Here is a 14810-nt window from a genome sequence, read left to right as displayed (position 1 = left end):
GATCCAAAATGATGAGTGTACAGTAGATTTCAGTGCAACTGCTTTGCACAGTGAGATCTGGAGAAGCCAAGTCTGCTGCCTTTTTTTTTTTTTTTTTTTTTTTTTTTTAATTTAGATGAAAAATTCTAGCAGTGTTATAGGGGAAATGGATTCTTTTTTTCCAGTAATACATCCCTGTGCAAGTGGTGAAAACCACAAGCCATGCCCCATGGGCTGGGAAAGCCTCTGGTTTTCTTTCTTAGTGCTTGTTAGTTCTTAGATGAATAAACCAGCTGCTGTCCTGAGTGCAGCACTGCACACTGAAAATCTTATTTCTGAGTACCTGCAGACACACAGAGGTGCTTCTGAAACACTGCATTTTTCCTAAGAATTCTTAGAACTCTGTTAATCCTTGTTTCTCCAGTACTCAGGTTGATGTAGGTAACAGAATAGAAAGGGAGCAAAGCTTCCAGTACTCCTCTGAAAGGAGGCAACAGCCACGTTTAAAGACAACTTGTATCTAAAGAATGACTTTTATATTGGGGTGTAATTTAGGTATACTTAAAGTCTCAGTACACTGTTTTTGTTTTCTTGAAGTTTGTTTAAAAAAAAAAAACTCACTACAAAAAACTTAAGGCAAAGGAAAAGAACATGTGTCCATACTTTGATTTCTCGAAGTTGTAATTATATACATTCTTTGCAGAAGTTTTTTAATTATTTGGTACATTCCTGTAATTTTATTTTTAAGTTCTGTGTGCAATTCTCAGATGAAGCACTGCAATTTTACTGAGCACAGTAAACACACTTAGAGCAAACATTAATCTGTAATTTTTTTTTGTTGTTGTTAATGTGACCATTAAAGAAAAATAAAAAGTGGATCTCCTGAGAGAGTTTGGAAGAAGTACAGGTTGTCATAGAAAATTGAATCTTGTAATATTTATTCTCCTTTCTGGCATATATGTTTAATGTCTTTCCTCAGAGCCTTTATTAATTTATTTTGCTGTATATCACCAAAGACTGACTTTTTTCATTCTTGCATTAGTGAGATTGAGATATAGCAGTTCTGTATCAATCAGACTTTGCTTGTCACTTGTTTCCTTAGCCCACAGAACATTCTTGGACTCTGTAGTGTGGACAAGAAATGCATTGCAGGTATTAAATACAATACATGGACAGACTGAGCCTTAGTTGTGTTGTCCTGGTCTTGGATGATTCCAGCAGCGTTCTCCACCCTCCTCCAGGGCCCTTGGCATGGATGTCCTGTGTACACCATGATAATGTGCAGATCCCTCCGCTCTGTTAAAATCCTGATGTCACAGGTGGAGGTGTGGCTGTGGTGGAGTCCCCTCTGGGGTCCCCTCTGTGCACACAGGTGGGGCAGCAGGGCTGGGCTCACACTGCAGGGTTGAAGTGATAAAATAAAGTTAAAAGATGCCATTTGAGCTCCCTTATCTGTGAAAGGCTGGCTCAAGCCAATGCCAGGAGCTGCTGGTTGGTCAGCAGCTGTAAAATTTCTTTTTAACACGAAAAGAATTGCAAAGAGGAGTGAGCATTTGTGTTGAGTGATGATACTGAACTGAGCCATCCCCAGTGGTGAGCAGGTAACATGCACAGAGGAAATGGTGCATGCAACGTGTTCCCAAAAAGCCACTATTGTTAGCAGAGAACAAAGGCTCTCCCCCAGAGTATATTGCAGTTACTGTCACATTCCCTCTGACAAAGGGACAGCCTTTCTTAAATTTTTCAGTTTTAGTATTCTAATGCATTATTAAAATATAAAACCCTTCCACTTTCAACTCTGTTGCTAAGGGAATTACAATTTCAAAATACATTCCAATGTATTTAAGCTTTCTGTACAGCAATTCTCTCTGTTATGTACAAATCCTGATGGTAACAGGCAACATGAGTGGTGGTGGGGGCCAATTACTTTCTTTGTGAAAGACTTAAAATACAAAAGTAGAAAATGTAACAAATGAATCAAATAGTGTGCAACAACACCTAAAAAGTTTTTGCCTAAAAGGGTGAGATTTTTATTCTTTTACATTTTGAGAACAACTCTGTGTGCTCTGATAATGGTAACATTGCATTGCATAATTCTGTAAGCAGTCTCTTCCCACAAACATCTTAAAGAATATGAAACCCTGTTTCCCTGGAAAAGGAAATGAGCTGAAATACAAATGGAGTTGTGCAAATGTGAAAGACAGTACAGAATGTGGTTCATTGCTTTGTCTCTTGGTGTAAGTACTGAGCACACCTGCCAACTTAACTTTGTTGCTGAAGTGTTACATAATGTGTGGGGGAGTTCCTGTCAGAAGGTGACTCAATGTGCTGGGTTTAAACACTGATTTCCTATTATCCTCTGTCGTGGACTTGCAGTTCATGCTTAACAAAATAACCTGCTTTTCTCCACTGCTTCTGTACAACAGGTGCAATGCTGTGTGGTGTGATGTGTTATGTAAGGGTGGAACAGTTCCTCTCTCAAATGTAGGAAAAAGCAGCATTTTTATCATGAACCGTTGCTACAAGAAACTGCAGTAACCAAAACTCTTATCACTTAAGCCAAACATCCACTCAAGGAACTGAGAAGTCCATCACGAATGCTGTGCTATCACTTTTGTTTTTCTAGTGACAGTGATGAGGAAAAATCCAGAAGAGGCAAATCTCCCAAAGCTGAATTTAAAGATGAAGAGGAGACTGTGACAACAAAACACATACATATTGCACAAGCTACAGAAATTACCACCATCAGACAGAAACGCTCAGCAAATCCTTCAAAAACCATTGACTTGGGAGCAGCAGCTCATTACACAGGAGATAAAGCAAGTCCAGAGCAGAACTCTGCTGCTCATCCTGCACAGCCTACGACAAAGGTGAGACAGCAGGACAGCACATCATTTTGGAAGCTGTTTTCTTCTATCCTCTAAGACAATTTCTGATTTAGGGTAGGTTTTGTGATGCAGCCTTCAAGGGAGCTGTTCTGTCAAAAATATTTCATTTATCACGGTTGTGGAACAGTGTAATTGTAATTAATTGTGATTGTTTTAAGGTGTAGAATTTTTAAAATATAGTCACTAGCATGTTTTGCTCTCTTCAGGACAGCAAAGAGAATTTTGGCATGAAGTGTTAAAGATTCTGTGAAGCTGCCCCCTTACTGAAAACTTACTAAATTCTTCAGTTATAAAAAACTATGAGCCTTTAGTTTTTCAGTATTTGATTTCACATTTAGCCGCATGATTGTTGGCTTTAAAGCCAAATCTTAAAAGCAAAGCAAACAAAATCCTTCAAAAAAAACCCAGAAAACTTCTTCATGTCATTTGATTGATTAATGACATCATGAGTTGAGATCTGGTGTCATTTCTTCTCCAGGCTGCTGTCCCCTCTGGCAGCAAGTCCTCTAACGACCTGGTGGACCTGTTATTTGATGGAGCCAGCCAGCCAGCTTCCACAGGTAGGTTTGGATCTGTTCCAGTTCTGATGAGAAGCTTGTTTGTTGCTAGAATGAAGTAAAAGTAGATAAATTGAGAAATGAATACCTGAAGAAATGTAAAACTGCCTAGAAAGAACCCTTTGTAGCACGGTACTGTGTGTGCTATTGCATGGGACTAATAAATGTTAGGAGCAGAAAGATTAACTGCTAGATCAGTCTGTCAGAAACTGTGTATGTAATGCAGTTATTTATAATTAACTCTAAAAGCAAGTGCAATCCATTCATATTCAAGCATTTCTCATAGTGCAGTTCAAAGGCTCGGCAGGTGAAGATGGATAATCTTCATGGAAGCTTTCATCTGGGGTATATGGCAAACTTGTTTCTTTGTCTTATTTTCTCTTGGCAATTGGTTGATCCAAACCCTAGAACCAAAAAGAAATTGCTACCTAAAAGTGAAATTACTAATTTAAAAACATATCCTTCACTCTTTAAATGTGTAGCAAATCTGTTAATCTTCACATGGACTTACCCTTATGCTCCCAAAATGCAGATTCTTTTCAGGAGTGTGTTAAATTTCAGTGCATTCCTATGGGGTAGGAGTTCAGAGGATTGCTGCTTCGTTTTTCAAAACCTAAGACTTGAAATTCAGACTTGTTCTTGTGCTTACAGGTTTCAGGTATCAATGGGTTAGTGGTGGCATGGAAGAGAAAAAGAACTTCTGTGCACTTGTGGTCTGATGGCACAGCTGGGAGAAAGTGAACTGGAACATGAGACCACTTTGAGTAGCAAATAAATATGAGTATTTCCTAGAGAGAAACCTTTCACAGACCTTCCCACTGCAGATGAGGAGTGTCCCCTGATGGACATGCTGGTGCTGGCAGTGCAGAGGGTGTGTGAATCTCACTGAGCCAAGGGTCTGCTGGGCCCTTGCTTTAAAGACAAGGTGAAATGACAGAGGCTGCACCATGGAATGGCAGTTCAGAGTGGCTGGAGGCCACGAGTGTGGCCCTGTGGCTGCAGTCAGGCATCTCTCAGGACTGGTCTTGCTCACCCCTGAGTGAAGCTGCACCACTCCTGGGGGTGTTGTAGGGTCACACCAGGGATTTGATTGTCCTGTGTGACCAAAGCTGTGATCATTCTGTGTGACTCTGTGATTCCTTTCATCACTACCCTATTTCTGTAAGTGTTTAATACACTATAAAATATATCAAAACTACTGCAGGGGAGAGAAACTGCTGTGGTAACTTACTATCAGATATCTATCTTAATATTTCCTTCCTTATTTTGAGTAGATCTTTAAAACTTTGCTCACTATTATTTTTGGGAAAGTAGACAGTGTTTAATGTCTATTCTGAAATGAGTTAATTCCTACAGATTAAGAAATACAAGTCATTTCATGTGTCTGTTTTTATGAACAAATGCATAAATTTAGGGAGCAACTTAATTTTATTTAATTTCCTATTTTTTTAATTTCGTGTACAAAGGTGTTCATTGTACACCAGAGTTACTACAGTTCCATGAAAGTTAAGATCATGGATCAGAACCACTATCCCAAGTCAATACTGAATAATTTTCAACCTAATTCTTAGGGCAGAAAGGTTTGGAACCTTTCTTGTCTTATATACAGTGTGTTTGTTTTTCTTTTTATAAAAATAAGATCTCATTGAGAATAGATGTTTCCACTTCAAAATGAACCTGCCCATATTTCAAACAGAACTATGGCAGCTTCTGTATTACAGTATATTTAAATCTTTCATCAGTTTGGCTCATTGCTGTAGTCAGCCTTTTTTTTTTTTTTTTTTAATCTTTTTTTTCTCTTTTTTCCAAAGCAGCATTTAGAAATGGTGCTGAGAAGAGGCACATTACCAGCTGTCCTGCTAAATAACCTCTGCTGACCCGAGCAGGCAGATGGAGAGGGTTCATTTGTAGTGGCAGATCTGGTATGGGAATCTTTGAGGCTTGCTCATGTTGAGATTAGCACTGTCCTTCACATGCAGGTCACTTGTTATGACCACTGCTCCTTGCAGCACAGGCTGTGGGAACATTCCCAGTGTCAGGCAAGGCAGGGAAAGGGTCAAATGCAGCCTTTGATGTGTCCTGTGAAGGAACTGACAGGGAAGTGGTGTCAATTCAGGGAACTTAGGGTTTGCTTATCTGTGTATTTTCAGGTGCAGAGATGTGAAAGGGTTGATTGGGCTCAGTGTTACTCTTTGCTGGAGCAACACAGTTTGTATGTGAGGGGATGCTTGTTTGCCATAAAAGAGAAGATATAAGATCGCTGGTTAGACCTGCTGGGAGGATTTTTGGTGTTAATGAGCTGAGGTTCTTTAACCTTTCTTTAGAGAGTTACTGCATCCAGCTTAATCTCTGTCACCTCTCTCTGAAACTCACTTGAAAACAGGCAAGAGATGGGGAGGAAAAGTTAAACTTGACCGAAGATGTTAAGAGGTTATTTTGGGTTTGAACCTAGTTCTGTTTTTAAAATTAAATTAATCCCTAGGCACTGTCAGGCAGCCCAAGGATAATGGGTGTAGCAGGGAACATCGATTTTTATTTTTTCCTTCGAGCATGTGGTCAGGAGTGTGTCATCTGTGTTTCTCATTCTGCATATAAACTCTCAAATCATTAACCTGTTCTGAACTCTGTAGGCACATATGTGGGGAAAAAAAACACTTGAAAATGTTCATTGCAGTAGACAGGGTAAACAGAGTCAGATCAGGTTTTTAGTTTGATATTTCACTGTCCTTTTCATTCTTGGGTGTCAGAATAAAACATGTCTATAAACACACATGAGTTGTTTATTAAATCACTTCAGAATTTGTGTTGAAGAAATTGCTTAACTTCGTGTGAAGTTGTTTCCATCATGAAAAGGTTTTGAAAGAGCTTCTGTAGTGCTGTGTCTGAAAATTCAGAGACCATCCTTGCATTCTCTGCTCGTGTTTTATATCCTGCACTACGCGCTCAGCAAGAAGACATTTCCCCTTGGAAGAACAGTCGCCTTCCTGGCAATGTCTACAGTAAAACAACATTAAAAAGAAATACAAGTACACATGTATTAGGAAGTGAATGGTTCCTTTTATTACTGCTGGCCATTTATTAAAAAGGAGATGGTTCTGCTTTAATTAACCCAGTTGAGAGTAGCAGATGGGGCAGAATGTCTTGCAGCGATAAGACAATTCCGAAATGGCACCAGATGTTGGAAGCTGTCCCTGGTGGTGTTTGAGTGCAGCACAGATGTTCCAGTCCCACCTGGCTGCCTCCTAAGCACTGCAGGCTAAGCAGCTGTGATGTAACCTATATAATGTACGCAGAACACTAAAAGCAAAATAATTGAACTGCTGCGGCTTCTTCTGAGGGTGGGACTGCTCTTGGAGGTGAAATCTTTAAGGACAAACAAATAAGGTCAACTTCTTGGCTTCCTATGGTCAGTGGAATACCTGCTTAAAAACAGTACCAACCATAACTAGGTGATTTTTATAACTTTTCTGAGTTTATTTTAAAAATCAACTTTACAATATGGTTCTTAAATATTCTGCTTTTATACCTTGGCTGTATCTTTTAGTGAAAAATTGTTACTATGCTGTATTCAGAAGTCAATAATTTATATGCTGTATACAAATGTCTCGTTGGACAGCTTAATGTTCTTGCTGTAGAAAGGAAGCAAACTTATAAAAAAATGAACACAAATGCAAGCTCTGTCCCTGAAATCCTAATTCAAGATCATTGCAGAATCATTCATGCTTTAAGTAACACAAAAACTAAATATAAGGTGACATGTAATTTTTCATAGGAAGCATAATAAATTAACTTTTATAAAATAACAATGGTTGGCCTTTTTATTTTATGCTTCCAAATTTTTAATTTTACAAAGTGCCAAACTAGTAGCGTAACTCCCCAGTTAAAATCTTGTTAATCTTTTTAATACCTCAGAATTTATTTTTAGAGGTGACAAAAACTTGCATGTTTTAGTTCTTCCCATGGAAAACAAAACTGCAAGATCTGTAAGGCAGTTGGAAATAAACCAGTTTATTGTTGCTCAGGCTTGTTTGAACATAATGTGGGGATGAACAGGAAAACGTACCTGACTTAGGGAGCAGAATCAATAAATGCATCGTGTCAAGTGCAGAACAGCTTTTCTTCATAAATCCCACATGCAGTTGTTGCAATGGATCTTTGCACAGTCTTGTAACAGCTTTTGGCTTCCCTCTCTCCCTAGGTGGATCAAGTGACCCATTTGGAGGATTTGCTGATTTTAGTTCACCTGCTGCTTCAGCGAGTTTCCCATCATCGCAAGGTAGGATTGATTTAGGGACTGCAGTGCTGCTGAAGGGTGGAAGGAGGGCAAGAGATGCCATGTGGCATTATTGAAAGTCCCTTCCCTTTCCAGGCTAAAGTGTGTGTGTAACTGGACCACAAGTGCTCTGGGAGGAAGGAAGATGCAGCCTGGCTCAGTGCATGTGCAAACATTTTACCTGCAGACAGGACAAGCTTATCAGGAGACATGGCCACCATCTGAAAAGGTTTCCCTTAAGATTGGACTGGAAATCAATAAAATATGTTTGGAAACCTCCTTAAGTGATCTATTTTCCTTTGGTGGAATCTTTGTGGGATCTACAGGGCTGCAGACAGCCCTGGAGTGGAGAGAGCTGACTGGCTGTTCTTTGTGAAGTTAATTTGAGCAGGAGTGATGTTTGTGATGAGGGGTTCTCAGCCAGGGTGCAGGATCAGGTACAAAATGAGAAAAGAACAGCAAGGAGGCTGAGCAGCAAATCTACCTGGGAGCCAGCTTTTAGTCAGCATGTTTCCATCTCCCTTTATTTTGCTGTGTTGGGAAGGCTCTGCTGGGCCTAGATTAGTTAAATAGACCTTCAATTTACTTGGTGGGAAAGAACTGCTCTGGTTTTTTACAAGTATTCACAGTCAAACCCAAGTTGTTTTGCAAACACAAAGCTGCCTACTATGCATATAACTCCTGTGTTAATACAGTCTAAATTGATGTAATCCTTTATCTGCATTAACATGATTAATCTATTCCAATCACCATTATGCAAGGGACAAGGAGTCCTATGAAATTATTAATCATTCCTGAACAGTGTAAGCCCCTCTAGAAATCTTTTCCTTCTTGATTAATCATCTTTGAAGTCCTACTGAAGGGGCAAAACCATCTCCCTTTTACCCCCTCTTCCATTATTGGTGCTCAATGCATATAGGTCTGAACACAGAAGCACACTCAGCATTTACTTCTCTATCAGGAATATTTAAAGTAGGTTTTAATTTTTAATATGTAATACTAATTGAAACATTCTAATATAGTGCCTCTTTGTGAGGAAGATCAAAGCAAATGTTCTAGTAAGGCCCTGAGCTAATGAATATTAGCCCACTTCACGCACTGAAGTGGTTGGCTATACTTGGAATTTGTGAACAAATTTACTCTTCTACTTTTCTTTAAATGGTAATGTGTTGGTAAGGAGAAATGACTAAAGGTTGAAGGTGTACATTGATAAATATTTACACAAAGTGTTAAAGACTGCTGCAGTTACCCGTGAGTGGGTGGAATACATCATGGAAGCAGCCATTGCATAGGGCAGGAAATAGAAACTGGCACTGGTTTCATCTGCCCCAGCTCTACATGTTTGAGTCTTTGTTCAGTCAGCTAAAGAAATCCGAGAGGTGATTTAAATGTTCACCAGCACTCAGAGTTTATTTCCTATGGCAGCACTGTTGTTTGTGATGTAGCTGAAGTACCAAAAGTGAAACAGAGGGAGAATCAAAAAGCTGAGCTGGCCAGTGGCCCAAGCTCAGAGTGTGATTCACTGTGTAGCCTGTGAGCTGTTTAAATGGTGTTGCTTTATATTCAGCATCTTCTGCAAATGCTGTTTTAAGCTTTTCTTCCCCCATCAGTGCTGTGAATCAACAGTTTCCCTGTTAATAGGGAAACACGTGTTTTGAGGGAGGGAACAATTCCTCCTGTTTGACTCCAAGGTTTGACATGCTCTCAGTTCACTGGTTTGTGTCACAACATCTGTGATGCTGAAGAGGTGCCCTTGCAGGTGTCTACAAACAGCTCATGCTGTTGGCTCTGCCTTCACAGAGAAATACAGAGAGAGAGAGCTCGGAGTTCTGTGTTCTGATTTAAACACTTGTCTCCAAAAACCCCATCTATTGAAATGGAACAGCATTTGTGATGAACTGCAAGAGTTCAGCAAAGCTGCTGTTGGGAGAAATTATTGATTCAAATCAAGGCATTTAGTTCAGGAATCAAATTTAAAGAACCTAATGTGTTTTACATGAGCACTGCATGGATGGGATGTGCTTATTCCTTATCACCTCAAATAAGCTTTTCCTGGCAACCTGCTCTCAAAGTTCTGGGTTTTATTCCCCTCAGCGTGGTTTTATACAAAAAGCTGCAGTTGTATACAACCAAATTGGGATGTAGTTGTCTTTATTATGATGGAATTTGCTTTATCCAGCTGCTTATTCCTGACAACTGCTCTCTCTGCAAATATCAGAATGCCAAGATAAAAGGTTGATCAATATTATCCAAGTTCTCCATGTTGTTCTGATTGTAGTCTCCAGTCTACCCCAAGTTATCTTCTAGTTCTACTTCAACTGAAACAAACCTGTCCCTGCGTGCCTGGCATCCACAGGTGCCATCTTCTCAAACTTCCTCTACTTTCTGTGTACGGGTGTTTCATGTTTCCTTTCGTACCTTGTTAAAATTGTTGGAATATTCATGAGAGGGAATGATGTCCAGATGGAGGTTCTACCTGCAGATGTTAATCTGGACGGACACAGATCAGCTCTCATTTGTTTCAGTTCATGGAATACAGCATTTTCTCAGTGCCTTTCTCTAAGTCCCATCTTTCTTCTCTGTTTTCCTTCCTCCCACACTGTTGCCTTTTCTTCAGGTACAGCAACAAGTGGAAATGGAGACTTTGGTGATTGGAGTGCCTTCAACCAAGCTTCTCCTTGTGCCAGTGCTTCATCTGGCGAGCTCTTCAGTAGCACAGCACAGCAGCCAGCTCTAGAGCTCTTCAGTGGCTCACAGCCAGCTCCAGGCCATCCTTCAGCTGCTTCCAATTCTGTGGATCTTTTTGACTTGATGGGACCCTCTCAGACAACCATGACCGCCTCACAAAGCATGAATTTCTCCATGATGAGTTCCAGTTCCGTGGGTGTCAGTTTACCCATGTCCAGGTCACAGGTATGCTGCTATTGCTACAGTCTGCTAATGACCTTCTTCTCCTGAACCACAGCTTTGAAAATGAATCCATTCCTCTGCTGGAATGCATTAGACCTGGTCACTCAGATGGGATCAGCATTTTGTCAAAAATTTTTCAATTGCATCCTAAACAGAAAAGTCTCTTCTTGAAGATGGGCTTCATTGCTCTAGGAAGTGTAGCTGCTTTTTTGGAGCAGTAGTTTGGTAGTGTAAGGCCATTCTCCACCCAATGTTACAGGTTTCCAGCCTCAGGTAGGTGGAGGTGAGGACTGGTCTGTTCTCCAAAAGACAGAAGTGCCTGCTGCAGTGGAGAGTGGTTTGGAATCTGTAATGGATCAACTTGGTATTAGGAGGAAAGAATCAGCATGTTTGAGTTCAAAACTTGGCTGCTGCTGGTCACTCCACGTTGATGTGGGACTTGACCTCTGCTTACAAATACTCTTCTAATCTAACTGGAACAGCACCTGGCAGCCCTGCTTTGGAAGAGCTAAAGTTCAAGGCTTCATGGGGTTTTATTATCTCCTGTGGAAAACTAAATACCTTTTGTTTAGTCCTGTTTCCTGCCAGTAAATTGTTTTAAGTGAATCCCAACAAACTTTTCTTTTTTAGCCTCTGCAAAGCATGAACCCAATGATGCCGAAGCCTAACTCACTTTATAATGCAAGGACAGAGATGGTCCAGAAAAATGCAAGCAAAACTCTACCCTCAACTTGGTCAGATCCCAGTGTAAATATCAGTTTGGACAATTTAGTACCTGGGATGCAGCCTTCCAAACCCCAACAGCCATCGCTTAATACCATGATGCAGCAACAGAGTAAGTGATGGTTGCATTGTTATGCACACTGAGCCCTGTCTGTGTTCCATAGGCTGTCCCTGAGATCCAAGTCTTCTGCCCATTACTGTTTTCCTTCCTTTAGTCACACTTGCTTCGTAAACCACTGTGGCATTGTGACACAAGTGTTCTTTAAATGGAGATTGGTGTGTCAGGAGGCTGTGCCTGTGCAGGTTCTGCTGTAGAGTTTGCACCATGGCTTTATCTTGACTTTGGGCTTCCTAATCTTTAGAACTTCTCTAGAATATTTTTTGGTATAAAATAATATTCATACCCTCTATAGAAATTTTCTGCGTCTTCACACAGAAAATAGGGAAACTAATGCAACAGAATCTTAGAATCATTAAGGTTGGAAAAGACTTCAGGGATTGCCAAGTCCAACCTGTGACCCATCCCCACCTTGTCACCCAGCCCAGAGCCCTGAGTGCCACCTCCAGTCCTTCCTTGGACACCTCCAGGGATGGGGACTGCAGATGTCCCTGGGCAGCCCCTTCCAGTGCCTCACCACCACTTCAGTAAAGAAATTCCTCCTGATGTCCAAATCAGGAAATAGCTGGAAGCCTGGCCATCATATCCATGTTCACAGCAATGACCACATGAGTTCCTTAAAACACATGAGCTCCTTCAGCATGACCAGGTTCCACCCAGTGATTTTTGTGCTCTTTCTCTTCGCTGCAGATATGCAACAACCAATGAATGTCATAACGCAGAACTTTGCAGCTGTGAACCTCAGCCCCCAGCCCAACATGATGCCCGTGCGACCGCAGAGCAGCGCGCTGCTGGGAGGGCCCATGGGGCTGGCAGTGCCCGGGGTGATGTCAGGTACGATGGGCATGGCCTCCATGGCCCCCACGCCCATGATGAACCAGGGAATGATGGGCATGAACGTGGGAGTGCCGGCCACAGGAATGGGCACTATAGGAATGGGGATACCCAACATGGCTATGACCTCTCTGACTCCTGGGACTGTACAACCCAAGCAAGATGCCTTTGCAAATTTTGCCAATTTTAGCAAATAAAGATTGTAAAATAAATAAATAAAATGAAATTAAAATAAATGGGCAGACTGAATGAAGGATTTTTAGCTGCACAAATATAGCTGGGGAAGGGACGGGAAACACTGATCAATTTTTTTTTCTTTAGCAGTTAAAGTGTCTACATAAAGAACCAAAAGCTATTTTCTAAGTGTTGAAATAACTAGTGTTCAAATTCTGGAGAGGTCAGAGATTCTTCTAAGGAATGTGTTTGATGATTTTGCAAAATAATTTGTATTAAGACCATCAAAAAACCTTTCCTACATAGAAGAACCGATTTTAACTTTGAGACTTGATGGAAGACTGGATTGGGGACTGGGTAAAAATGTTTGAATCTAATTTTATACTTTTCTTTTTTCTTGAAGAGCTTTGACTTTCTTTTCCCCCTCTCCCTGATCGCTTTGTCATAATTGGATCATTCCTTTTACTACCACTGAGTTCACAATTGTGAAGTCACTCAAGTACTATGATCAGTTTTTTATAAGAATATATATTTTTGTCCAAAAATGGCTTACATATGTGACTATGGCTAATTCAAAGGGACCTGGAATGTATATATACTTTTACTAATGTTCCAGCCACACTGCTGTATTACCCAAATTTTTATTGTAAAAATCCTCTCGCAGCAATTCGGTGATCAACAGATTTTTGGGGTCTTAACGTGCTTCTAATGTTACAACTGATATCCCGTGCAAGTCTGGGAGAAGCTCTATCCAAGACTGCTGGAAGATTTCCTTTCAGAAAACTCCAGAAAATGCACTTTCTTGGAGTTCTTTTCCAGTGGCACTTGGCATCCTTTGTAGCATCAACGTCCCTAAGGAGCCACTGGTTTAGGGCATCAGCAGCAGGTGAATCACACTTCAGTGATGTAAATCTAGAACCTAACTTAATCCAATGGCATTGGATCCTGACTTTTATACAACACTTGGTGATTCTTTTGTGTAAATATGGCATTAGCAGCTGTGGAATCCAATAGAGGAGTAAAAAAATATATATATATTAATAAAGGAGACCTGTAGCAGTCAAAGATTTTACTGATTTACTGAAAGCAAAAGAGTGAATTAAGGTTTTGGGGGGTTTTGGTTTTCCTTCTGTAATTCTGCATTTAAGTTCACATGAATCAAGATTTTAGAATCTGGAACACAAAGACATTGTTATATTCACAAGCTGGGAATATTGTTAAGAATAAGCACTATACTATAGGTATGAAATTTATTGCCTCCCTTTTCTTATGTTGGATTTCTTTTTTATTATTAAATTGATAAAACTTTGTTTCCATTGTATTCATAATGTTCTGTTATACATAACATTAAAATGTTCATTAAAATCAATGTTGGGCTGCTTTTCCTTTCATTCCATTTGACGTTTATGAGAGCATTTGGGGAAAAAAAAATAATTATAATTTGGGCAAAGTAATTTTTATAAATAATTTAAAATTGTTTAATGACTTCTTATCTGAAGCCTCTCCTATCTGGCTCTACTGTTAGGAATTAAAAATGAAGCAGGCAAGATATCCTGACCCGCTCCAGCCTTGCTAATGCTCCATCTACAACATTTCTAATTAGGCAGAAATTCATGTACTTCAGCTAAGTGGTAATGAAAAGTGATTCATTTGCTGAATAAGAGATGAGAGTGAGTGTAATTAGCTGACTGCGGTTTTTAATCTTTCAACAATTCAATGTGTTTAAATTAGTTTCAAAGAATAGGAGCTTTCAAGTGTTGTTACATCAAAGTAATCAAGGCAGCCTTCAGTGGCTGAGTAGGAGAGATGGCTCTGGTTCCTGTTCTGAAACCTTTACACTTATTTGGAATAACCATCTTCAAACCCTCTCATTGGAACAGATGGGAAGGCTCAGACTGGTTCAATATATGCAGAATTATGGTGGGAAGGAAGCTCCTTCCAGGGCTGGGAGATGGGGCTGAGAAAAGCTAAACCTGGAGTCAGTGTTGTTATCCTGTCGTGCTGGTGCAGTGTTTCTCAATCCTCCTTGGAAGGTTTTGGGATGAATAGGATGAGTCTGTTCCTTATGCTGTCCTTCTAAGGTGGGTTTGGCCAGTGAAATAGTCAGCTCTGAGTTGAAGGACCATGTCCCTGTTCAGGTTGTTCACATCTCTTCAGAGGAACCCTTGGTTTTGGTTCTAATTGACATTGGTGATAATGAAGCAGATTTGTCAGGGGTTGCAGTAACTCCAGTGGAAAACGTGGTCCCTTTGGGATGGTCTTTGTGGTTGTGCCAATTACACCTCAGTCAAGGGTGCCCTGGCTCAGGGAACAGCCGTAGGGAGTGACCTGATCTCTGTTCATCCCATGGGTCA

General features: G+C 40.4%; 1 protein-coding gene across 1 annotated transcript in view; it reads left to right on the top strand.

Annotated features, from left to right (window-relative positions):
* The window catches only part of CLINT1 (clathrin interactor 1), a 46181-nt gene extending 32356 nt beyond the window's left edge, over window positions 1-13825 (top strand). The window contains exons 7-12 of the mRNA XM_053956657.1: window positions 2606-2849; window positions 3346-3427; window positions 7623-7700; window positions 10315-10610; window positions 11238-11442; window positions 12139-13825. Of these exons, the coding sequence (XP_053812632.1) occupies window positions 2606-2849; window positions 3346-3427; window positions 7623-7700; window positions 10315-10610; window positions 11238-11442; window positions 12139-12479 (1246 nt within the window). The 3' untranslated portion in view covers window positions 12480-13825. The remainder of the gene's footprint in view (window positions 1-2605; window positions 2850-3345; window positions 3428-7622; window positions 7701-10314; window positions 10611-11237; window positions 11443-12138) is intronic.
* The last annotated feature ends 985 nt before the right edge of the window (window positions 13826-14810 follow it).

This window comes from Vidua chalybeata, chromosome 15 (assembly GCF_026979565.1).
Source record: "Vidua chalybeata isolate OUT-0048 chromosome 15, bVidCha1 merged haplotype, whole genome shotgun sequence".
Lineage (NCBI taxonomy): Eukaryota > Metazoa > Chordata > Aves > Passeriformes > Viduidae > Vidua > Vidua chalybeata.
This window is presented reverse-complemented; position numbering and strand designations above follow the sequence as displayed.